The sequence below is a fragment of the Oncorhynchus mykiss genome, chromosome 21 (genome assembly GCF_057628025.1).
Source record: "Oncorhynchus mykiss isolate SJ-2025 chromosome 21, ASM5762802v1, whole genome shotgun sequence".
In the NCBI taxonomy this organism is placed as follows: domain Eukaryota; kingdom Metazoa; phylum Chordata; class Actinopteri; order Salmoniformes; family Salmonidae; genus Oncorhynchus; species Oncorhynchus mykiss.
In genome coordinates this window covers 20,691,577-20,718,008 of record NC_143042.1, presented here as the reverse complement: position 1 = coordinate 20,718,008, position 26,432 = coordinate 20,691,577, and the positions used below count along the sequence as shown (strand labels likewise).

General features: G+C 46.3%; 1 protein-coding gene across 2 annotated transcripts; it reads left to right on the top strand.

Annotated features, from left to right (window-relative positions):
- LOC110500205 (zinc finger protein 800) lies at window positions 1–25,730 on the top strand. 2 transcript variants are annotated; one of them, XM_036957583.2, is made up of 7 exons: window positions 1–215; window positions 14,062–14,236; window positions 17,463–17,558; window positions 17,879–18,022; window positions 19,015–19,364; window positions 19,458–21,184; window positions 23,371–25,730. In XM_036957583.2, coding segments are annotated over exons 2-7 (2,481 nt in total). In that variant the 5' UTR covers window positions 1–215; window positions 14,062–14,073; the 3' UTR covers window positions 23,372–25,730. The 2 variants fall into 2 exon arrangements, with proteins under 2 accessions (XP_036813478.1, XP_090070301.1); XM_090214175.1 differs by lacking the exon at window positions 23,371–25,730 and having other exon boundaries at window positions 19,458–21,188.
- The last annotated feature ends 702 nt before the right edge of the window (window positions 25,731–26,432 follow it).

Sequence of the window (26,432 nt, the reverse complement as noted above, 5' to 3'; positions counted from 1 at the left end):
GCGCAGCGGCCGCCTTTAGCTGAAAGGTCCCCTCTGAGTGCACAAAGGCAGCTGCTGTAGGAACTGTTCAGTGCGAGAGACGAGCGCTGAGAGGCGTAATAAACAATCTCCGGCTAGCTACAGACAGGGACGCGGACTCGAAGTAGCTCCCCGGCCCAAGCCCGTAGTTTTACTCCGCGAAACCGGATTCCATCGTCAGGTTAAGACTTATACAGGTAAGAACTATTCTTAACACATTTATATTCGCCCTAAATGTCTGATCGAAGACCTGGAACGCGTTATGGAAGCGTAAAAGCCCTCGCCTTGGCTCCCCGAACGTGGTTGTTTTTGCAGAAAATGGCGTCATCCTTCTCTTGTTCTGCCTGTCCATGGAGGGGAGAGGAATTGGTTTCGGCGACTCAAACTCGCCCTTAAATAATATTTCCAGGAACTCAAATACGATGATAGTTACAACTAGATGTATTTATTCATATTTCATTGTTAAAATTAGATTTGTTGGTAAAATCTAGTCGTTATAAAGACGCGCAAAGCCGGAAGGGTCACCGGTCTGTGCGCCAAGCTGCTTCTTGGAAAAGGTGGCACAGAGCCGCAAAGCGCAGGGTTTTACATTCGTAATATCGTCCCCTCGGGAGAGTCTTTACAAAGCCAAATATCTGAGAGTGGTTTAGGGATTTCCCTCAGATGGTGATGGATGTGTTTATGTGAGTGTTGTACGTTCTCTTTGTATTTATTTTGTCTGGGTTAGCCCGTTTTTACGCCGCACTCCCCTGCCATGCTGCAATATGTAGAAGGGGCCTCTCTTTTACGGCTTGAAAGGTGCATTTTGTACTTGGCTTCTGCTTTGATCAAGTTAAGCTGGTCTTTTGTTGCTCAAAATACTGGCGTTTTGAGGCTGACAATATAACCGTGTAAAGGAGATTTTCGGGGATAATGGGGCAATGCAAATCGTGCCATGAGAACGGCAAACTGCCCTGCGTCCTGGCTCCCAGATTGCCAATGAGGACAGACTGAATCAAATGGTCTTTTGGACAATCACGTAGTTAGCACAAAACTGGGGAAGTCCAGTGCTACGCAACGATGTGCTGCTTTGCTCATATCTATGGAAGCCCATTGACACAATGTCAACAGGCCTACTATCTCAAAATCCAGCTATCTAAGTAAAAAAAAATGTTGATACTATCTCAAAATGTTCAGATACTAAGTCGAAATGTTGAGATGGGCCTACATAAATCAACATTTTGAGATACTAAGTTGACATTTTTAGATATATCTCTAGGCCTATCGTCCCCTCGGGAGGAGGATAGGATATATAGGATATGTCCCCCCCCCCCCCCCAAAAAAAAGTTGTATTGTCACATACACTAGATAGGTGCTGTGAAATGTGTTGTTTTACAGGGTCAGCCATAGTAGTACAGCACCCCTGGAGCTCAAGGGCACATCGATTTTTCACCTTGTCGGCTTGGGTATTCAAACCAGCGACCTTTCAGTTACTGGTCCAATGCTCTAACCACTAGGCAATGTGCTGCCCCAGAGTGAGGAGCACAGAGTTTCTCCTGATCTGGTAAGCAAACCTAACTAGGTAAAACTCCAGTCCAAGTTGTAGGGTAGGACATAGTAATAAATCAAATATAAAACAGTTTTATACGGGCTATGATGGGACCAGATTTGTTTCTAATCCGGTCATATGTTGTTTTTGTTTTTTACTCAGGGCCCTAGGGAGGACGAAACCATTGAAACCCTGTCAAAGTGCAGCAACCTTGTACTTGTTCATATTCATTATATATTTTTAAATAAACGAATGGGAAGTCCTTTACACAGGCAAAGAGACAACAATTGCAATTGGACAATAAAACTAACAGGGCTGAGCTTGCTTTATTCCGGGTTGCATCATGTAAGGCCTTTGCTTTTGTAATTGAAGAGTTAATCATCAGTATGTCATCACTATTGTGTTGATGATTCATTCCAATCAATCATTTTGAATTAAAAATGTCTAGGTAGCCTAACCAGCCAAAGTTTGAATATAAACCACATTTGTGCTGTAGTGGTGGTTGTTAGCTGTACCCACGGGGCACAGACGTCATTTCAACGTCTATTCCATGTTGATTCCACGTAATTTCACTCGAATTACGCGGAAACAACGTTTATTCAACCATTGTGTGCCCAGTGGGTAGGCTACCGTTGATCAGACTGAAGCACCAATGAATTGTGCACAAATTGACAAATCATGAGGCAAATCAGTCTAAACAACAGTAGGCTACTTTGTCCCATGTTTTCAATGTTTTTGGTTCAATATTTTGTATTAAACCAAATCAAAAGTGGTGAGGCAAATACCAGCTGACCATTCCTTTGCTGGTGGCCCTTCTGTGCTGATCTCTGCAAAGTGGATAGATGGAAATCGCCACACAATGCTACAAATGAAGAAACATGTCCCATATGAACTCAGCAAAAAAAGAAACGTCCCCTTTTCAGGACCCTGTCTTTCAAAGCTAATTTGTAAAAATCCAAATAACTTCACAGATCTTCATTGTAAAGGGTTTTAACACTGTTTCCAATGCTTGTTCAATGAACCATAAACAATGAATGAACATGCACCTGTGGAACTGTCGTTAATACACTAACAGCTTACAGACGGTAGGCAATTAAAGTCACAGTTATGAAAACTTAGGACACTAAAGAGGCCTTTCTACTGACCCTGAAAAACACCAAAAGAAAGATGCCCAGGGTCGCTAATCATCTGCGTGAACGTGCCTGAGGCATGAGGGCTGCAGATGTGGCCAGGGCAATAAATTGTAATGTCCGTACTGTGAGAAGCCTAAGACAGCGATACAGGGAGACAGGATGGACAGCTGATCGTCCTCGCAGTGGCAGACCATGTGTAACAACACCTGCACAGGATCGGTACATCCGAACATCACACCTGCAGGACAGGTACAGGATGGCAACAACAACTGCCGAGTTACACCAGGAACGCACAATCCCTCCATCAGTGCTCAGACTGTCCGCAATAGGCTGAGAGAGGCTGGACTGAGGGCCTGCAGGTCCTTATCAGACATCACCGGCAACAACGTCGCCTATGGGCACAAACCCACCGTCGCTGGACCAGACAGGACTGGCAAAAAGTGCTCTTCACTGACGAGTTGTGGTTTTGAGGGGTGGGGTCAGATTTGCGTTTATCGTCGGAAGGAATGAGCATTACACCGAGGCCTGTACTCTGGAGCGGGATCGATTTGAAGGTGGAGGGTCCGTCATGGTCTGGGGCAGTGTGTCACAGCATCATCGGACTGAGCTTGCGTTACAGGGAAGACATCCTCCTCCCTCATGTGGTACCCTTCCTGGAGGCTCATACTGACATGACCCTCCAGCATGACAATGCCACCACCCATACTGCTTGTTCTGTGAGTGATTTCCTGCAAGACAGGAATGTCAGTGTTCTGCCATGGCCAGCGAAGAGCCCGGATCTCAATCCCATTGAGCACGTCTGGGACCTGTTGGATCAGAGGGTGAGGGCTAGGACCATTCCCCTCAGAAATGCCCGGGAACTTGCAGGTGCCTTGGTGGAAGAGTGGGGTAACATCTCACAGCAAGAACTGGCAAATCTGGTACAGTCCATGAGGAGATGCACTGCAGTTCTTAATGCAGCTGGTGGCCACACCAGATAATGACTGTTACTTTTGACTTTGGCCCTCCCCCCTTTGTTCAGGGACACATTATTCAATTTCTGTTAGTCACATGTCTGTGGAACTTGTTCAGTTTATGTCTGTTGTTGAATCTTATGTTCATACAAATATTTACACATGTTAAGTTTGCTTAAAATGAACGCAGTTGACGTTTCTTTTTTTGCTGAGTTTATGTATGATCTACTAAATCACACTGTTGATGTAGGTAGGTCTATCTTTACATTTTTAGGTAGTAGACGTTTAAAAAATGTTTGTTGGCTTGAATAGTTTTCCATATGTATCGACAGCTGCTGAAACCACCTGTGTTTCGCCACAATATTTTTGGGCGAACCTTTTGTAAATACTTGGGGACTTGGAGAAAAGAGCACACAATACAGTATTCATGCAGCCCTTTATCCGGGCGCTCGTATGGTCTATGTATGAATGCAGTCCCAAGTTCCACTCGCTCGCTGGCTGCCCTGCCCTCCTCTATCGTCAGCTGCATGCGTCCTAGCAGAACGTAGCCAAGTGCTGGCTACCATTGATCCATGTTTAGCGAAGTCACTATAAGTCGCTGTGTCATTTCGCGTATTGTGTTGATTGGGCCATCATATTCAAAACGTAACCATTTCCACACTGGCTACTGCACCCGTTCTCTCTCGTTGCACAATTTATGAAGTTGGGCTGGCGAGTTATGCAACGAATCCTAACATAATATGCTGGCTAGTGGCTACTGGCATCGCCACATCTCCCTGCACGGAGGGGAATGTTATAGTTTTAAATGCGGGGTGAATAGTCATCCAGCCACATTGAATTAGATCTGTCAAATTTGCAAATCACCAGTGGCATTTGCGTCACAGCCCGCGGCCCTCGCACGCCCATGGGATATGGAGTTGCTAATGGAGACTGCTACCCGTTGAAAGATAACTGTACACCAAAACGCTAACAATCAATGCGCACTCGCTAGTGGAGACGAGTTGGAGATGTTATGGAACAGTGTAGGCATCGTATTGTGGTATTTTCTTTCACGGATTCGCAACATCTCTTCCTCATTGCGTGGAATGCGTAAGGGGATGGTGGCTGGCTGGCTCACATGGACTTTTGCTAATCAGTGAGAGCAGTTCACTTCGTCCTTCATGTTTGACAAGACACATTGTGGCCATTGTGGAGCCTCTGGTGTCGATATCTCGCGACTTCTCAAAATATGGATATATTTATTTCCACTGTATGGTAAACGTACATTTTGTTCGACCGTAAAGCTCTTACGAATAGCGCACACAATAAATACTCGATAATGAATCATAAAAATAAAGCATCCTTTCAGATTAAAGCGGGGGAAACATACCATTTCTGGTTTCATCCCGAGTGGGGTGTATTACCCAACTGAACGTTTGGTTTTGTTATTGCGCCCCGTTGGGCACTGCGCATGTTAGTTACACTTGTCTAGGGTCATTTTCTGCTTTCAAACAAGAAGTAGTATTTAAGTTTTTTTCTCATTGACAAATGAAAATCATCTGAATGCATTTTAATTTGACAGTGTTTAGCTTGTGGAGATGAGGGATATATTTTGGTTATATTGGGTTATGATTTGAAAGTATAGGCCTAAACAGTGCCCTCTTTAGAAACTGATTTCTAGCCCATTTTAAGGAGACTAGCCGATGGCAAAAGAAAGCATGCCATTGTTATGTATATTTTTGGTCTAATTCTTCTTCAGATGAATTAAAATGACCAGGAGAGGGTTGCATAACTGAATGTAAAACATCCAAGCCCAGCCTATTGTTATTGTTAGACAGGATTTAGATTGATAAAGTTGACAATCACTCACTATAAGGACAGACTTGCATTATGGTGTGCTGGTGGTCTGTCTAGTCTAGTGGGTGTGTTTATGGGGGCAGCAGCCAGTCTCCATGTGATGTTATGGTGTGCTGGTGGTCTGTCTAGTCTAGTGGGTGTGTTTATGGGGGCAGCAGCCTGTCTCCATGTGAGGTTATGGTGTGCTGGTGGTCTGTCTAGTCTAGTGGGTGTGTTTATGGGGGCAGCAGCCAGTCTCCATGTGAGGTTATGGTGTGCTTGGTGGTCTGTCTAGTCTAGTGGGTGTGTTTATGGGGGCAGCAGCCAGTCTCCATGTGAGGTTATGGTGTGCTGGTGGTCTGTCTAGTCTAGAGGGTGTGTTTATGGGGGCAGCAGCCAGTCTCCATGTGAGGTTATGGTGTGCTGGTGGTCTGTCTAGTCTAGTGGGTGTGTTTATGGGGGCAGCAGCCAGTCTCCATGTGAGGTTATGGTGTGCTGGTGGTCTGTCTAGTCTAGTGGGTGTGTTTATGGGGGCAGCAGCCAGTCTCCATGTGAGATTATGGTGTGCTGGTGGTCTGTCTAGTCTAGTGGGTGTGTTAATGGGGGCAGCAGCCCGTCTCCATGTGAGGTTATGGTGTGCTGGTGGTCTGTCTAGTCTAGTGGGTGTGTTTATGGGGGCAGCAGCCAGTCTCCATGTGAGGTTATGGTGTGCTGGTGGTCTGTCTAGTCTAGTGGGTGTGTTTATGGGGGCAGCAGCCAGTCTCCATGTGAGATTATGGTGTGCTGGTGGTCTGTCTAGTCTAGTGGGTGTGTTAATGGGGGCAGCAGCCCGTCTCCATGTGAGGTTATGGTGTGCTGGTGGTCTGCCTAGTCTAGTGGGTGTGTTTATGGGGGCAGCAGCCAGTCTCCATGTGAGGTTATGGTGTGCTGGTGGTCTGTCTAGAGGGTGTGTTTATTGGGGCAGCAGCCAGTCTCCATGTGAGGTTATGGTGTGCTGGTGGTCTGTCTAGAGGGTGTGTTTATTGGGGCAGCAGCCAGTCTCCATGTGAGGTTATGGTGTGCTGGTGGTCTGTCTAGAGGGTGTGTTTATGGGGGCAGCAGCCAGTCTCCATGTGAGGTTATGGTGTGCTGGTGGTCTGTCTAGAGGGTGTGTTTATTGGGGCAGCAGCCAGTCTCCATGTGAGGTTATGGTGTGCTGGTGGTCTGTCTAGTCTAGTGGGTGTGTTTATGGGGGCAGCAGCCAGTCTCCATGTGAGGTTATGGTGTGCTGGTGGTCTGTCTAGAGAGTGTGTTTATTGGGGCAGCAGCCAGTCTCCATGTGAGGTTATGGTGTGCTGGTGGTCTGTCTAGTCTAGTGGGTGTGTTTATGGGGGCAGCAGCCAGTCTCCATGTGAGGTTATGGTGTGCTGGTGGTCTGTCTAGAGGGTGTGTTTATTGGGGCAGCAGCCAGTCTCCATGTGAGGTTATAGTGTCTCACACGGGTTGCAACGTGAACAGAAGCATCCCGTCTTTATTCCAGCACTTATAAACTCATCCCTTTACACACACAGAAATAATTGCTGTGAACTTTTCCGTCATTTCTTCATTCAATTATTTCCACTTCCTACTGCCTAGCAGGAGTCTTGTGCAGGTGTGAGTTCAGTACTTTGACAGCAGTGTACAGTTTTATTAAGCAATGTTAAAGGGGCAATCTGCAGTTCAAATAATGACAAATCAATGACCCCCGCCACTGATTTGGTAAAGAGCTTAGGGATGGGGGTGGAGAACCACTCTTAAAATCACAAACAGAGCTATGGGTGCAAGGATTGACCATCCACGAGAACATAATTTTAAAATGTTTTAAACATGTTTTGAGGCAATACAGTGTTTGTCTACAAATCATTGTTTACTAGCAAAGGAGTAAAACAAGCTTATATTTTGGGTTCTGATGGGGTAAGACAATTTGGCTAACTTATGTGGCATTTTTGAGTTATATTCTTCAAGAATCAATGGGACGGTTGCATGTCATGAATTTAAAAGTTTAAAAAACAAATAAAAATTGACGTAGCAATCACAGATTTACCCTTTAAATGACTCTCTTGTGAGTTTGTTCCGGTAGCAGTGTATGTCTCCACAGGCCCACTGATAAATACTCATATTACCTGAGATGGAACAACTACTTCTGTCTCTGTCTCCATGGAAACACTTGAACGTGTTACCAAGTCTTCATCATCAGGTCCCCTCTCTGATGATAGCTGCACGTTTTCTGATTGAGCCTCACAACATGCACTCAGAGAGCATTACCACTGAACTCTTCATTGAACGTGCTCTTTTATTTCTCCCCGCTCTGAAACGGCGATGACCATCTTCCTCCCTATTGAACTAGGCTAGGTTTGGAAGAATAGAAATCTGAAAACGAGTTTTGATCTTGTCTGTGCAAGTTGAGGACAGGTACAGCGACTTAACCAAAACATTTGCAAAGTGCCTTACAGTAACCTAAAGTGAGTCAGCAAAGCACTAGCACAGTGACCAGGGAAAACTACCTGGAAGGAAGAAACTTTGAGAGGAACCAGACTCACGACAGTAGGGTTTGACTCTTCAGGCAGTAGTGCTAGAATAGAATAGTTACTGTGGCATCTTCTTTGATGACTTCCAAAACATGGACTTTGTCACCATCTGGTGACCAATACGTGGTACAGTCAGAGACAGTACCGTAAATCAACTTCACAGTGCATTGAACATATAATGTGTGGGTGGGTATATGGGTTGAGCAGTCTCTGATAGAGGCACACACATACTCTTTTCTTTGAATAATTAACTCAGAAAAAAAAAGAAATGTCCTCTCACTGTCACGTGTGTAAATATTTGTATGAACATAACAAGATTCAACATCTGAGACATAAACTGAACAAGTTCCACAGACATGTGACTAACAGAAATGGAAAATGTGTCCCTGAACAAAGGGGGGGGGGGGGGGGGGGTGTCAAAAGTAACAGTCAGTATCTGGTGTGGCCACCAGCTGCATTAAGAACTGCAGTGCATCTCCTCATGGACTGCACCAGATTTGCCAGTTCTTGCTGTGAGATGTTACCCCACTCTTCCACCAAGGCACCTGCCAGTTCCCGGGCATTTCTGAGGGGAATGGCCCTAGCCCTCACCCTCTGATCCAACAGGTCCCAGACATGCTCAATGGGACTGAGATCCGGGCTCTTTGCTGGCCATGCCAGAACTCTGACATTCCTGTCTTGCAGGAAATCACTCACAGAACAATCAGTATGGATGGTGGCATTTTCATGCTGGAGGGTCATGTCAGGATGAACCTGCAGGAAGGGTACCACATGAGGGAGGAGGATGTCTTCCCTGTAACGCACAGCGTTGAGATTGCCTGCAATGACAACAAGCTCAGTTCGATGATGCTGTGACACACTGCCCCAGACCATGACGGACCCTCCACCTCCAAATCGATCCCCCTCCAGAGTACAGGCCTCGGTGTAACGCTCATTCCTTCGATGATAAACGTGAATCCGACCATCACCCCTGGTCAGACAAAACCGCGACTCGTCAGTGAAGAGCACTTTTTGCCAGTCCTGTTTTGTCCAGTGACGGTGGGTTTGTCTGGTGAGGACCTGCCTTACAACAGACCTACAAGCCCTCAGTCCAGCCTCTCTCAGCCTATTGCAAACAGTATGAGCACTGATGGAGGGATTGTGCGTTCCTGGTGTAACTCGGGCAGTTGTTGTTGCCATCCTGTACCTGTCCCGCAGGTGTGATGTTCGGATGTACCGATCCTGTGCAGGTGTTGTTACACGTGGTCTGCCACTGCAAGGACGATCAGCTGTCTACCCTGTCTCCCCGTAGCGCTGTCTTAGGCGTCTCACAGTACGGACATTACAATTAATTGCCCTGGTCACATCTGCAGTCCTCATGCCTAAGGCACGTTCAGGCACATGAGCAGGGACCCTGGGCATCTTTCTTTTGGTGTTTTTCAGAGTCCGTAGAAAGGCCTCTTTAGTGTCCTAGGTTTTCATAACTGTGACCTTAATTGCCTACCGTCTGTAACCTGTTAGTGTCTTGACGACAGTTCCACATGTGCATGTTCATTAATTGTTTATGGTTTTACAATGAAGATTTTTATGATTTATCCTTGAAAGACAGGGTCGTGAAAAGGGGACGTTTCTTTTTTTGCCGAGTTTACATGAAGACTTGGAAGTGTGCTGACAGTCAGGCAGGTGTCTCCTCAGGCAGGTCTCTCCTCAGACTTACAGTGCCTTCAGGAAGTATTCACACCCCCCTTTACTTTTTCCTACACTTTGTTGTTACGAAGTGGGATTAACATGGATTTAATTGTCATTTGTTTTGGTCAACGGTCTACACAAAATACTCATGTCAAAGTGGTCGAAAAATTAAAACATTTATTAAAAATGAAACACTAATATAACATTAATAGATAAGTATTCAACCCCCTGAGTCAATATATGTTATAAACACCTTTGGCAGTAATTACAGCTGTGAGTCTTTTAGGATCTCTAAGAGTTTTGCACAGCTGAATTGTATAGTATTTTCCCATTTGACTATTTTTTTACATTATTCAAGCTCTATCAAGTTAGTTGTTGATCATTGCTAGACCACCATTGTCAAGTCTTGCCATAGATTTTCAAGTTGATGTAACGATATTCGTAGGTGGAAGAAGGTGAAGAGCACCAAGGTGCAGCGTGGTACGTGTTCATGGTAAATTTAATAAAGAAACTGAACACTAAAACAACAAAGCGGGAAAAACCAAAACAGTTCTGCCTGGTGCAGACACACAAAGACAGAAAACAACTACCCACAACTCAAGGGTGAAACCAGGCTGCCTAAGTATGGTTCTCAATCAGAGACAACGATTGACAGCTGCCTCTGATTGGGAACCATTCCAGGCCAAACACATAGAAATACAAACACAGAACAAAACATAGAATGCCCACCCCAACTCACGCCCTGACCAACCTAAAATAGAGACATAAAAAAAGGAACTAAGGTCAGGACGTGACAGTTGATTTGAATTGAAAACTGTAACTAAGCCACTCATGAGCATCTTGGTAAGCAACTCTGGTGTAGATTTGGCCTGTTTTAGATTATTGCCCTTCTGAAAGGTTCATTCGTCTCCCTATGTCTGGTGGAAAGCAGACCGAAGCAGATTTTCCTCTAGGATTTTTCCCGTGCCTAGCTGTATTCCGTTTCTTTTTAACCTAGTCTTTGCCAATGACAAGCACCATCCTTGAAAATATGAAGAGTGGTACTCAGTGATGTGGTGTGTTGGATTTCCCCCAAACATAACGCTTAACAATAAGTTAATTTCATTGCCACATTTTTTGCAGTATAACTTTAGTGCCTTGATGCAAATAGGATACAGGTTTTGGAATATTTTGTATTCTGTACAGGCTTCCTTGTGGAGTAACTACAATGTTGTTGATCCATCCTCAGTTCTCTCAAATCACAACCATTAAACTGTTTTAAAATCACCATCAGCCTCATGGTGAAATCCTCTCAGGCAACTGAGTTAGGAAGGATGCCTTTATCTTTGTAGTAACTGGGTGTATTTATACAGTGCCTTGCAAAAGTATTCACCCCCCTTGGTATTTTTGCTATTTTGTTGCATTACAACCTGTAATTTAAATAGATTTTTATTTAGATTTCATGTAATGGACATACACTAAATATTCCAAATTGGTGAAGCGAGAAAAAAAAACTTGTTTTAAAACATTCAAAACTGAAAAGTGGTGTGTGCATATGTATTTGCCCCCTTTGCTATGAAGCCCCTAAATAAGATCTGGTGCACCCAATTACCTCCGGAAGTCACATAATTAGTTAGATTTCCCACAGGTGGACTTTATTTAAGTGTCACATGATCTCAGTATATATACACCTGTTCTGAAAGGCCCCAGAGTCTGCAACACCACGAAGCAAGGGGAACCATGAAGACCAAGGAGCTCTTCAAACAGGCCAGGAACAAAGTTGTGGAGAAGTACAGATCAGGGTTGAGTTCTAAAAAAATATCACAAACTTTGAACATCCCACAGAGCACCATTAAATCCATTATAAAAAATTGAAAGATTATGGCACCAGAACAAACCTGCCAAGAGAGGGCCGCCCACAAAAACTCACGGACCAGGCAAAGAGGGCATTAATCAGAGAGGTAACAAAGAGACCAAAGATAACCCTGAAGGGGAGCTGCAAAGCTCCACAGCGGACATTGAAGTATCTGTAGGACCACTTTAAGCCGTACACTCCACAGAGCTGGGCTTTACAGAAGAGCGGCCAGAAAAAAAGCTATTGCTTAAAGAAAAAAATAAGCAAACACGTTTGGTGTTCGCCAAAAGGCATGTGGGAGACTCCCCAAACATATGGAAGAACGTACTCTGGTCAGATTGAGCTTTTTGGCCATCTAGGAAAACGCTATGTCTGGCGCAAACCCAACACCTCGCATCACCCTGAGAACACCATCCCCACAGTGAAACATGGTGATGGCAGCATCATGCTTTGGGATGTATTTCGTCGGCAGGGACTTGGAAACTGGTCAAAATTGAAGGAATGATGGATGGTGCTAAACACAGGGAAATTCTTGAGGGGAAACCTGTTTCAGTCTTCCAGAGATTTGAGACTGGGACGAAGGTTCACCTTCCAGCAGGACAATGCCCCTAAGCATACTGCTAAAGCAACACTCGAGTGGTTTAAGGAGAAACATTGAAATGTATTGGATTGGCCTAGTCAAAGCCCAGACCTCAATCCAATTGAGAATCTGTGGTATGGCTTAAAGATTGCTGTACACCAGCGGAACCCATCCAACTTGAAGGAGCTGGAGCAGTTTTGCCTTGAAGAATGGGCAAAAATCCCAGTGGCTAGATGTGCCAAGCGTATAGAGACATACCCCAGGAGACTTTATTGCTGCAAATGTGGCTCTACAAAGTATTGACTTTGGGGTGTGAATAGTTATGCACGCTCAAGTTTAGAGTTTTTTTGTCTTATTTCTTGTCTGTTTCACAATAAAACATATTTTGCATCTTCAAAGTGGTAGGCATGTTGTTTAAATCAAATGATACAACCCCCCCCCCAAATCTATTTTAATTCCAGGTTGTAAGGCAACAAAATAGGAAAAATGCCAAGCCACTGTATACCATTCAAAGCCTAATTGAATAATTTCACTATATTCAGCATCTGTTTATTTTGACACATCTAGCAATCGGTGCCCTTCTTTGCGAGGCATTGGAAAACCTCCCTGGTCTTTGTGGTTATATCTGTGCTTGAAATTCACTGCTCCATCGAGGGACCGTACACTTATCTGTAAAGGATGAGGTAGTCATTTAAAAATCATGTTAACCACTATTATTGAACACAGAATGAGTCCATGCAACTTATTATGTGACTTGTTGAGCACATTTTGACTTCTGAACATATTTAGACTTGCCATGACAAAAGGGTTGAATACTTATTGACTCAAGACATTTCAGCTTTTCATTTTTTTATGACTTTGTAAACATTTCTAAAAACAAAATTCCACTTTGACATTATGGGGTATTGTGTGTGTGTGTTTGTGTGTGTGTGTATCAGTGACACAATTTCAATAGTCTCAATTCAAAATTCAGGCTGTAACACAAGGGGAGCCAATACTTTCTGAAGGCACTGTACATACAGAAAGCCAATCTGTCACTGGACCATCAAGAGACTGATTGGTACAGTAAAACCCCATTTCTTATTTCCTCTGAGGTCGTCAGAGACCATCCTCATTAGTTTGGTCAGGTGTATGTCTGTGGTTAGGGTAGGAGGAGCCATGGCTCAGGCACCCCCCCCCCCCCTCCGAGGGAGGGAGGGAGGGAGGGAGAGAGAGAGAAGAGTCCCTTATCTCCGACAGCCTAGTGTGAGAGCGAGAGAGAAAGTGTCTTAGCTGGGTGTGCTGGGAAGCATCTCCATCACCCTGGAGAGAGAAACCGAGAGACAGACAGGCGAGAGTCTTACCCCGCCAGTAGTGTAACCACCACCCACCCTTATCAGACCCAGCCAAACAATGCCACACCACCCACCCTTATCAGACCCAGCCAAACAATGCCACACGACACAGCAGGTGTCTAGATCAGCAACAGCACCGCTGATCAAATAGTGCTTGGCATAATGAGTCATTAGATATCTTTTACTCAGACCAATTATGCAGCTATAGAAGCAGTTCCGTAGTGCCATATACAGTATTTCTGTGGCTCTCCTATATAAGTATGGTTCTCCAATAACACTTGCTGGTGTTACATAGGCTAGTCATAGAGTGTCTGTAGGTGTACAGGTAACCGCCAAAATAAAGGAAACACCAACATAAAGTGTCTTATTAGGGCGTTGGGCTGCCAGAACAGCTTTAATACGCATTGGCATAGATTCTATAAATGTCTGGATCTTTATTGGAGGGATGCGATGCCGGTGTTACACATATACTTTGTATCCCTCATTTACTTAAGTGTTTCCTTTATTTTGGCAGTTACGTGTGCCTCTTTTCCCAACTCCGCACCCCATACCCTCTGTCTCAGTGTTTCCCTGACCATCGTATAGCCCAGGGGTGTCTGTGAGGTTTAAAAGGTAAACCTCACCATTCTCTGTCTGTCTGTCTGTCTGTCAGAGTTCCAGCAGGATGGAGGTGGAGATGGAGGAGATCCCCCAGGACGAGCCCCAACCTGAGCCTGAGAGCCATGTTACCAGAGACCAGAGCTGCCAGACAGACGAGCCACAGCCCAGCAGCCCTAACCCAATGACTGACCTTAACCCTGGCCCCGACGCAGCCCCCAGGACACCAGGTAAGACTGCCCGCTTGTCTACACCAACCCATCCTTAGTTTGATTGAAGTCCTTAAAACATACTGCGGAGCACTAGTGAAAGGTGCTATATAGATTAAATATATATATATTCATTCATTGTTGGTCAGTCTGTCCTGCCTGAGGAGAGGAGAGTGGCATGACAGAGGAGAGTGGCATGACAGAGGAGAGTGGCATGACAGAGGAGAGTGGCATGACAGAGGAGAGTGGCATGACAGAGGAGAGTGACGTGACATGACAGAGGAGAGTGACGTGACATGACAGAGGAGAGTGACGTGACATGACAGAGGAGAGTGACGTGACATGACAGAGGAGAGGAGAGTGACCTGACAGAGGAGAGGAGAGTGACATGACAGAGGAGAGGAGAGTGACATGACAGGAGAGGAGAGTGACATGACAGGAGAGGAGAGTGACATGACAGGAGAGGAGAGTGACATGACAGAGGAGAGGAGAGTGACATGACAGAGGAGAGGAGAGTGACATGACAGAGGAGAGGAGAGTGACATGACAGGAGAGGAGAGGAGAGTGACATGACAGAGGAGAGGAGAGTGACATGACAGAGGAGAGGAGAGTGACATGACAGGAGAGGAGAGTGACATGACAGGAGAGGAGAGTGACATGACAGAGGAGAGGAGAGTGACATGACAGAGGAGAGAAGAGTGACATGACAGAGGAGAGTGACATGACAGGAGAGGAGAGGAGAGTGACATGACAGAGGAGAGGAGAGTGACATGACAGAGGAGAGTGACATGACAGAGGAGAGGAGAGTGACATGACAGAGGAGAGGAGAGTGACATGACAGAGGAGAGGAGAGTGACATGACAGAGGAGAGGAGAGTGACATGACAGAGGAGAGGAGAGTGACATGACAGAGGAGAGGTGAGTGACATGACAGAGGAGAGGAGAGTGACATGACAGAGGAGAGGAGAGTGACATGACATAGGAGAGGAGAGTGACATGACAGAGGAGAGGAGAGTGACATGACAGAGGAGAGGAGAGTGACATGACAGAGGAGAGTGACATGACAGAGGAGAGTGATGTGACAGAGGAGAGGAGAGTGACGTGACAGAGGAGAGGAGAGTGACGTGACATGACAGAGGAGAGGAGAGTGACGTGACATGACAGAGGAGAGGAGAGTGACGTGACATGACAGAGGAGAGGAGAGTGACGTGACATGACAGAGGAGAGGAGAGTGACATGACAGAGGAGAGGAGAGTGACATGACAGAGGAGAGGAGAGTGACATGACAGAGGAGAGTGACATGACAGGAGAGGAGAGTGACATGACAGAGGAGAGTGTCATGACAGGAGAGGAGAGTGACATGACAGAGGAGAGGAGAGTGACATGACAGAGGAGAGGAGAGTGACATGACAGAGGAGAGGAGAGTGACATGACAGGAGAGGAGAGTGACATGACAGGAGAGGAGAGTGACATGACAGAGGAGAGTGTCATGACAGGAGAGTGGCTGAGGAGAGGTATCTGCAGAAAGAATGAGGTGTCAGCTATGACATGACACCGTGACTTTGAAGAAATCTCTTTTGGTTAGTGAACTACAGTAAATGAAGTGGATTTGTACTACACATAATTATGCATAACAATTTTGTTCTCTTCATGGTGATGTATCCTAGTTACACAAAGGTATAAACTTTTTATAGTTGGGTACACTGGATATTATTAAATGTATGTAGTTCTGTCCTTGAGCTGTTCTTGTTTAATGATGTTCTGTATTATGTCATTCTGTATTATGTTTCATGTTTTGTGTTGGACCCCAGGAAGAGAAGCTGCTGCTTTTGCAACAGCTAATGAGGATCCTAATAAAACAACAAATTATTTTAATGAGCTCCGCCCCAAACAAGATCAAATTAGGTTGGACCGGACCAAATATGAAACAATAGACATCTCTATCTTTCACAAGTTTGGACATCAAAGTACAACACAGTAGAGTACAGTAAACTTCAGTACAGTAGAGTATAGTACAGTACAGTAGAGTTCAGTACCGTATAGTACAGCACAGTATATTAGTGTACTCAACTCTAGTGTGGTCTACTGTGTACTGTACTGAATTCTAATGGGCCGAATCAAGGCCGGTCGGGACCGGACCAAAAATCAATGGACGTTGAAATTAAAGCCAGTCCGGAATGTATGAAACAACGATGTCTGTGCACACTGAAATCAAGCCCAGGGCGAACTGACCAAATGTCAAATACTTTTCAATGTCTTTGGACATCCGGATGCTGGTTACAGTAAACGGACAGAAAGGGGCTCGTGGGTAGGTGTCTCGGAGAGATTACAGTAAACGGACAGAAAGGGGCTCGTGGGTAGGTGTCTCGGAGAGAATACAGTAAACGGACAGAAAGAGGCTTGTGGGTAGGTGTCTCGGAGAGATTACAGTAAACGGACAGAAAGGGGCTCGTGGGTAGGTGTCTCGGAGAGATTACAGTAAACGGACAGAAAGGGGCTCGTGGGTAGGTGTCTCGGAGAGATTACAGTAAACGGACAGAAAGGGGCTCGTGGGTAGGTGTCTCGGAGAGATTACAGTAAACGGACAGAAAGGGGCTCGTGGGTAGGTGTCTCGGAGAGATTACATTAATGAGAGAGAGACCAGAATGTTTTCACACTTGCTTGACCACCAGACGACAGAAAGAGAAAGAAAACCAGTATGCCAGTGGAAGGGAGGACCGTAAGCAGGTGACCCAACTGTAGTTTGCGACTTCGATGATTTCCCATTGTAGCCAATTAAATTGCAGTAATTCCGTACCAGGTTTTTCAGAAATGATGTAAACAGTTTTAATCACTTAATAATTCAGAAACATTTTGCAACAGAAAGGGCGTAATGATTACTCTCCTGTGTTTGGTGCTGGCTGTGTCTGCGCGCTTGATTGGTCACCATCTGACCACAGGCTGTATAGGGGGTTGGATTAAACCAGCACACCCTGAGGGGCGGGGGAGGGGCCTACACGCACACACACTGTGACTCTCATTGACTCACACGTTGCTCACACCACAGTCATTGTATAGGGGCTGCCACCACTTCTATTCTTAAATGCCCAGGCTCTGGCAGCAAACCCATTCCAGTCACTTCCTATAGGAAATAGCCACTCTCTCCACACACACACACACACACACACACACACACACACACACACACACACACACACACGGCTGAGGGCAGAGTTGAAGTGTTGTAATGAAGTGTGTGACCTCTGCAGGGTACTGCGTGGAGCCAGGTGACCCTCCTCTGTTGCAGCAGCAGCTCCAGACCTCCAAGTCTGGCATCCAGCAGATCATAGAGGTCTTCCGTTCAGGTAACATCTAGTCTTGCCAGTCAGACAGCACGGAGGTCTTTTTAATTAGGAATCACGACGTAGTCATACATTTTGTTGTGAATCACGATTTCAAGTGCAACACTTAGCTTCGACTCTTTCAATGTTTGCTGGTCTGAATAAAAGTGACGATCGCTCCTCCACCAAACCAAATCTATTTAATTACACCTATCATATTCCTTCCGATCTGAAAACAACAAAAGGTTATAGGCTCTAGGAGTTGATAATCGATCAGTCCTATTTGTCCTGTCTGTATCAGCCAGTGATCACTAACACTGCCCCCTGGTGTTGTCTATGTGTAGGTACTGCCCAGCTGAAGCACATGCTGCTGAATGAGGTGGACACCATCTTTGAGTGTAAGACATGTCGCAGCTTGTTCCGGGGCCTGCCCAACCTCATCACCCACAAAGAGTACTACTGCCTCACCAGACTGCCCAAGCCCGACGGTGCGTGGCTCTCTAAGGCTCTCTTGTTCTCTCTGTCTGTCGCTCTCCCTCTTTGTCGATGTTTGTCTCTCTCTCTGCCCACTTAATGCCTATTCTTGTCTCTTTTTTTCTGTCACTCACTCACCCACTCACTCACTCACTCACTCACTCACTCACTCACTCACTCACTCACTCACTCACTCATGGTCTTCATTGGTCTACACTCACTCTCTCTTTCTCTGTCTCTCTCTCTGTCTCTCCATGTCTCTGTCTCTCACTGTATCTCCATGTCTCTCTCTCGCCACGTCTCTGTCTCTCCATGTCTCTGTCTCACCACGTCTCTGTCTCTCCATGTCTCTGTCTCACCACGTCTCTGTCTCTTTGTCTCTCCATGTCTCTGTCTCACCACGTCTCTGTCTCTTTGTCTCTCCATGTCTCGGTCTCACCACGTCTCTGTCTCTGTCTCTCCATGTCTCTGTCTCGCCACGTCTCTGTCTCTCCATGTCTCTGCTGTCTCTCCCCTCTCTCTCTCTCTCTCTCTCTCTACTCTAACTGAATTCTCTTTCATGCTCCAGCCTCTTGTCTTTGATCCAGCCTAATTAGCCACGACTCTTCAGTTCTCTATGACTTCTGTCTATATCTGTCAATATCTAGAAAGGCAAGTCATCTAGGAAATCCTCTGTTCTCTCATCTGTGTATTGAACTAGGGATCATAAGACCATGTCTGTGAAACCACAAAGTTACGTTTATTTGCTATTTAATTATATGGTTGAAACGTGGTTGATGTTGCCACACTGTGCTCATTACATGTCATATTTGGAAACCGAAACAAAATAGTGTTTTTGTTTCTCACTTTGGCAAGTTTGAAAATGTTCCTTCTCCCGGGAATGTTCCTTCTTAGTGTTGTTTACGTCTCTAGGCTCAATACGCATCACATTTGGGAGCGGGATGTTGGTGTCTGATTTGAAAGGCGTTTTATAACGCCTCTCTCTTCCTCGTCCCTGACCCCTTAGATCCAGCGGGCGATGGTGACAAGCAGAGCGGGGCCATGAAGGACTTCCTGGAGGCCATCTACCCCAGGAAGGACCGGCCGGACTACGTGATGCGCCTGGAGCCAATCCAGACCTCCAATAACGCTGTGTTCCAGTTCCTGTCCTCAGAGGAGGAGCTGGCCCACTTCCCCCGGGCTCCACACACCCCTGGAGGGACCCACACACACAGCCCTGAGCCCTGGGGGGAGCAGGGAGGGACGCCGGAGAATGGACAGACAGGAGAGGGGGAGGAGAGGAGGAGGAGTGACCAGGAGGAGGAGGAGGGAGGAGAGGAGGTGGCGCAGCCCGAGGAGGAGGGGTCTACGAGCGGGGTGGGTACATACAGGAGAAAGCGCGCAAGCAGACACACGCTGGCACACATGCACTAATGCTCGCTATAATACTCTCTGTCTCTCTCTCCTTAGGTGGAGGACGTTACCATCTCGTGCTGCCTGTGTGGTAAGGACTTCAACTCTCGCCGCAGCATCCGCCGCCACTGTCGCAAGATGCACCAGACCAAGCTGGAGGAGCTCCGGAAGTTCACCGAGACGCGAACCGTTCCCATCAGCCTCCTCTCCATGGTCAAAGGTCGGTCTCGCCCCTTGCACACGCCCAGCGGCAAGTCCTGCCCCGTCTGCTTCAAGTCCTTTGCCACCAAGGCCAACGTGCGACGCCATTTTGACGAGGTGCACCGCGGCCTGCGTCGGGACACCATCACGCCGGACATAGCCACGCGCCCCGGCCAGCCGCTGTCTCTGGAGGCCACGCCACCCCGCAAGAGCGCCAGCTCCTCCCCCGCGAGAGGTCACACCCCGAAGAGCGGAGGAGCCTCGGGGGCTACCACCCCTCAGCCCCCCAAAGCCTCCACCGCGGTGCCCCCTGCCCCTTCTCTCCTGGCATCGGCCCTGTACAACCTGGCCTCCTGCCGCTGTCTGCTCTGCAAGAGAAAGTACAGCTCCCAGGTCATGTTAAAGAGACACATGCGCATCGTCCACAAGATCTACAATCTCAAGAACGTTAGCTCCGTCTCCACGACCGCAACCACATCCACGGTGACCAACAACAGCAAAACAGCCACCAACACTGACAGCACCCCTAGCAACAGCTTGAGCATGAAGGAGGAGGCGGTTGAATCCTGGGACGACCCTGACTCCAGCCCCGCCTCGTCGCCTGGCGACACGGACCGGAAGGACACGGACAGGAAGGGCGTCACCGTGGCAACCAAGTCAGGTCAAAAGATCAAAGAGGAAGAGGGTGGGAGCAGCCCCAAGACATCAACTCGTTCCACTTCTATCAACAGCACCGGTGGTACTAGTAGTGGCAGTGGGACTCTTGGGAGACCCCCTCAGAAGCTCTCGGTGGGGTTCGACTTCAAGCAGCTGTTCTGCAAGCTGTGCAAACGTCAGTTCAGCTCGCGCCAGAACCTCACCAAGCACATCGAGCTGCACACGGACGGCACGGACATCTTCATCAAGTTCTACCGCTGCCCGCTCTGCCGCTACGAGTCCCGGCGCAAGCGCGACGTCCTGCGCCACGTGACGGTGGTGCACAAGAAGTCGACGGGCTACCTGGCCAAGATCGTGCCCAAGCTGGAGTCGCGTGCGGTCAAGCGGCCGGCTGAGGTGGTCCTCAACTCTGCCCCCAATGCCAACAACAACAAGAGAGGAGGAACAACAGTCAAGGAGGAGGTGAACGGGTGCCACTCGGCCCCCTCTCCCCCTACGCCCCCAGTCACACGCAAACAGGAGCTCCTCAACTCCTCCTCCTACCCAGTCACACGCAAACAGGACCTCCTCTCCTCCTCCACTCCGGTCACTCGCAACCAGGAGAGACAGGAGAGGCAGCAGGAGGCCCAAACCGGGTCATCTGTCTCCCGTAAGAACGACAAACAACACCCCGACACCCCTGCCCCGACGCCGCCCCACACACGTCGCCATGACGCCCACCAGGAGAGCAGCAGCAGTAGCACAGAGGTGCGTGTCACCAAGAACTTCTCGCTCCACTCGTGTGACGTGTGCGGCCGGGCCTTCGCCAAGAAACTCTACCTGGAGTCCCATAAGAGGAGCCACCGGAACGCCACGCCACCGGTCAGCACGCCGCCCAGCGGCGCCAGGGCTAAGGGGGTCAGCACTCGGTCCAAGGCAATGCTCTGGTGAGCCTCACTACACATATGGTTGTCTTTGTTTGATATATTGTAGTAAGAAAGGGAGAAAGAGAGGAAGTGGCGCGTGAAATGGGGTGTTATGAGAGGGAGAGGGAGGGGGGGACTGAGAGAGAGATTGAGCCAGGAGAGTAGGGTTGGGTGATATCACGATAGTATCGTCTGTTGGCGATGATTGACAGCCTATTTGAACTTGGTTTAGCCTATTTGAACTTGACTGGGCAGCACACGAGTGACATTGCGGCTAATATCCTATTCCTGCTATAGCCTAGTTCAATATGTTGTAGAGTGGAGAATTCTACCAAAGCAGCTCAAAATGTCCAGTCAGAAAATTGTGTTTATTTCTCTCTGCCTCTGTCAGATGTATGGACCTTATGACCTAAACTTATTCATTTTATACATACACTGATTGTACAAAACATTTAGAACACCTTCTTAATATTGAGTTTCTCATTTTTACCTCAGAACAGACTCAATTCGTCAGGGCATGGACTCCACAAGTGCGTTCCACAGGGATGCTGGCCCATGTCGACTCCAATGCTTCCCACAGTTGTGTCAAGTTGGCAGGATGTCCTTTGGGTGGTGGACCATTCTTGACACACACAGGAAACTGCTGAGTGTGAAAAACCCAGCAGCGTTGCAGTTCTTGACACAAACCGAGGTGCCTTGCACATACTACCATATCCTGTTCAAAGGCACTTAAATATTTTGTCTTGCCCATTCACCCTCTGAATGGCACACGTACACAATCCATGTCTCGAGGCTTAAAAATCTACACTGATTGAAGTCACCTGGCCAGTCTGTCATGGAAAGAGCCGGTGTTCTTAACGTGTTGTACACATTCTATAACGGCTAATCCTTATCTGTCTCTATTTTACATTTCTGGGGGCTGTTTTCCCTTCTCTCTCCATTTCGATAGGCTATGAATATATTACTTTTGGCTTGGCTACGCTTCCATCTCCTAAAGTTGTTTGAATAGCCTACAAACGTAAGTAGCCGGGGTAATAATGAGGGAGAACATATATCAATAGCCGATAGAAAAATTGAATGACAAGTTGAGTCAAGTTTAAGCTTATTAATAAAGAAATTATCCCGTGTGATGCAGAGAAATCCCCCCCGACGCGAAAACCAAGTGGCCAATTCTCCTACTAGTTAAAGTTATGAACCGTAGGCAATTTTCCCCAACATTCTAATAGCCTAAGAAGGTTAGTTAAAGGTTAATTAAAGTTGCCGCTTTCAAAAAGAACAAGAATGAAAGTGGGAGTCTATAGGCAAAGGCTATTCTCAATCACAGTTTTATGAGCGATTCAACCAACAATATTAAGAGAGGAGGACGTGGCAATTAAAGCGAAATACGATACCATCGTATATCACAATGTTTTCTCAGTTTAGATGTCCTCAAACTTCATTCTCTGTTCGCTAACTCTGGCTAATAAAATATGGATCCTGTTGCCAGGCCCGGAAATAAGGCTGAATCCCCTCCTCCTCCAGGTTTACTCCTCTCCCTGGGCTCTGTGTGGTCTGTCTGTCTCCGCTCAGGACTAACCTCTTTAGCTGTGATTAAACTAACCCCACCACTATGGTGTGTGTGTGTGTGTGTGTGTGTGTGTGTGTGTGTGTGTGTGTGTGTGTGTGTGTGTGTGTGTGTGTGTGTGTGTGTGTGTGTGTGTGTGTGTGTGTGTGTGTGTGTGTGTGTGTGTGTGTGGCTCTATGCACAGTGTTAGTCACTGTGGGGTGTCAAGAGACCACAGAGAGGGGAAGAGCATTCTCTTTTAACACACACACATCATTGAAACCCTTTGGTCTTAGTCTGCTACGACACACACACACAGGCTGATTCAGGTGTCGCTTCTCCTCCAGAGAGTCGAACTTGTTTTCTCCCCTGGACGACTGTAGGTTTCAATGAAAGGGAGCGAGTGCAGACAACTGATTAAAGTGTCTGTGTCTGTGACAGTGTCCAGACAGACAGTTGATTAGTGTGTGTGTGTGTTTTGTCATCCAGGTCCAGACAGACACCTGATTAAAGTGTTAGGGTGTTTATGTCTGGCAGGAGGCTGGTCCTTGGGGTAGTGATGTTCCAGCAGAGCAGAGGAGAGAGAATAGGAACGGTGTTTAAACTGCCTCTAATTGACTGCCGAGCGCCTTCTAACAGCTGCTGTTGTCTCTCTCTCTCTCAGATCCCCAGTCTCGTCCCACTCCCGGTTCTTGGGAGCCTCCATCCCGAGAGGAGAGACTTAGCGGATGAAGGAGCGCCGCTAACGATGATGAAGAAAGGAGCTGGACTGGAAAACTGAAACAGAGAGAGGAAGGGGTGAAAGAAGGGGAGACTTCACATCTACGGGACCAAAAGTATTGTTGGAATCCGACACTAGAAGGAGGGATGGGAGCCAACGTGATGCCAGAGGTGTGGAGCCAGTGGACACTAAATCTGTGGAGGCACTGATGCTATCACACTGCTGTGTGTAGGTTACAATCACTGTATGTACATGTAGATATATATATATATATACACACACACACACACCTGGACCTGGTCTTGACCTGAGCCTGTATAAACCTTAGGGGTCGGGAGAGAAGAGGGCAGGGTTGGGAGCGCTCTTAGCACACCATAGATATCCCATATCTGACCAGTAGAGGGTGCTCCAGTTCTGCTTTATAGGATCCGACTTTAAGGTAGGGCTCTCCAACCCTGTTCCCGGAGAGCTACCCTCCTGTCGGTTTTCACTCCAACACCAGTGGTATCTTACCTGATTCATCTTATCAACTAGGTAATTATTAGAATCAGGTGTGCTAGATTAGGGTTGGAGTGAACCTACAGGACGGTAGCTCTCCGGGAACAGGGTTGGAGAGACCTCCCATGTGTAGGTTGTGAAGTTGACCCAGCCAGAGCCAGCGGTTAGTGATTTATTTCCTCAGATCATAGTAGGCTCATAGTAAGCTATCCATCCACTGGGAAGGACTCCATATTAACTCAGTTCATCCAGATAGGCTTGAGTTTTTCTGGCATTTCAAGAGATATGGTTTGTGTGATTAGCTGACAGTGAAAGACATGTACAGTGCCTTGCGAAAGTATTCGGCCCCCTTGAACTTTGCGACCTTTTGCCACATTTCAGGCTTCAAACATAAAGATATAAAACTGTATTTTTTTGTGAAGAATCAACAACAAGTGGGACACAATCAAGAAGTGGAACGACATTTATTGGATATTTCAAACTTTTTTAACAAATCAAAAACTGAAAAATTGGGCGTGCAAAATTATTCAGCCCCTTTACTTTCAGTGCAGCAAACTCTCTCCAGAAGTTCAGTGAGGATCTCTGAATGATCCAATGTTGACCTAAATGACTAATGATGATAAATACAATCCACCTGTGTGTAATCAAGTCTCCGTATAAATGCACCTGCACTGTGATAGTCTCAGAGGTCCAGAGAGCATCATGAAGAACAAGGAACACACCAGGCAGGTCCGAGATACTGTTGTGAAGAAGTTTAAAGCTGGATTTGGATACAAAAAGATTTCCCAAGCTTTAAACATCCCAAGGAGCACTGTGCAAGCGATAATGTTGAGATGGAAGGAGTATCAGACCACTGCAAATCTACCAAGACCTGGCCGTCCCTCTAAACTTTCAGCTCATACAAGGAGAAGACTGATCAGAGATGCAGCCAAGAGGCCCATGATCACTCTGGATGAACTGCAGAGATCTACAGCTGAGGTGGGAGACTCTGTCCATAGGACAACAATCAGTCGTATATTGCACAAATCTGGCCTTTATGGAAGAGTGGCAAGAAGAAAGACATTTCTTAAAGATATCCATAAAAAGTGTCGTTTAAAGTTTGCCACAAGCCACCTGGGAGACACACCAAACATGTGGAAGAAGGTGCTCTGGTCAGATGAAACCAAAATTGAACTTTTTGGCAACAATGCAAAACGTTATGTTTGGCGTAAAAGCAACACAGCTGAACACACCATCCCCACTGTCAAACATGGTGGTGGCAGCATCATGGTTTGGGCCTGCTTTTCTTCAGCAGGGACAGGGAAGATGGTTAAAATTGATGGGAAGATGGATGGAGCCAAATATAGGACCATTCTGGAAGAAAACCTGATGGAGTCTGCAAAAGACCTGAGACTGGGACGGAGATTTGTCTTCCAACAAGACAATGATCCAAAACATAAAGCAAAATCTACAATGGAATGGTTCAAAAATAAACATATCCAGGTGTTAGAATGGCCAAGTCAAAATCCAGACCTGAATCCAATCGAGAATCTGTGGAAAGAACTGAAAACTGCTGTTCACAAATGCTCTCCATCCAACCTCACTGAGCTCGAGCTGTTTTGCAAGGAGGAATGGGAAAAAATGTCAGTCTCTCGATGTGCAAAACTGATAGAGACATACCCCAAGCGACTTACAGCTGTAATCGCAGCAAAAGGTGGCGCTACAAAGTATTAACTTAAGGGGGCTGAATAATTTTGCACGCCCAATTTTTCAGTTTTTGATTTGTTAAAAAAGTTTGAAATATCCAATAAATGTCGTTCCACTTCATGATTGTGTTCCACTTGTTGTTGATTCTTCACAAAAAAATACAGTTTTATATATTTATGTTTGAAGCCTGAAATGTGGCAAAAGGTCGCAAAGTTCAAGGGGCCGAATACTTTCGCAAGGCACTGTAGGTAGCTGACCAGCGATACCCTGGCACATTGAAGAGATGGTGACCCATTGATTGGTTGGTTGATGAGTGACTATAGCTGTGTTTTAAACAGGCAGCCCAATTCTGATATTTATTTTTCACTAATTGGACTTTTGAAAAAAATATGTTTTAATTTTAATACATTTTCCCCAAAATTTCCTCTTGAATCACTGAGATTATGAGATCTATTTCATAATTATTCTACTTTTTTTATCAGCTATTATACATTTGACCAACCTTTTCACAAAAAGTCAAAAAAAGTTATAAACAAATCTATATTTCTAATATTTGTTAATATTGCTCCTCTAATGACAAGGCCTGAGTTAAACATAACAGTGACATTTTTTATACAGTTATTATCAAATTAAATCCGACTTCCCAATTTGAGCTCTTTAGCTGATTTGGTAATAAGACAAGTCCTCAGACACTGTATTTGTATGTAAAGGATATTATAGTGTAATGTAAACTTCAACTAGTATACAATTTTTCTGATTTATGGACACATTTATGATTCATGTACAGCAACATATTTTGTTAGGTTTTCTGAAGAAAACGT

Coding starts and splice junctions, on each gene's coding strand:
- LOC110500205 (XM_090214175.1), top strand. CDS start 14,074: ATGGAGGTGGAGATGGAGGAGATCCCCCAGGACGAGCCCCAACCTGAG. Junction 18,023..19,014: donor CAGACTGCCCAAGCCCGACG/GTGCGTGGCTCT, acceptor CTGACCCCTTAG/ATCCAGCGGGCGATGGTGAC. Junction 19,365..19,457: donor AGGAGGGGTCTACGAGCGGG/GTGGGTACATAC, acceptor CTCTCTCCTTAG/GTGGAGGACGTTACCATCTC.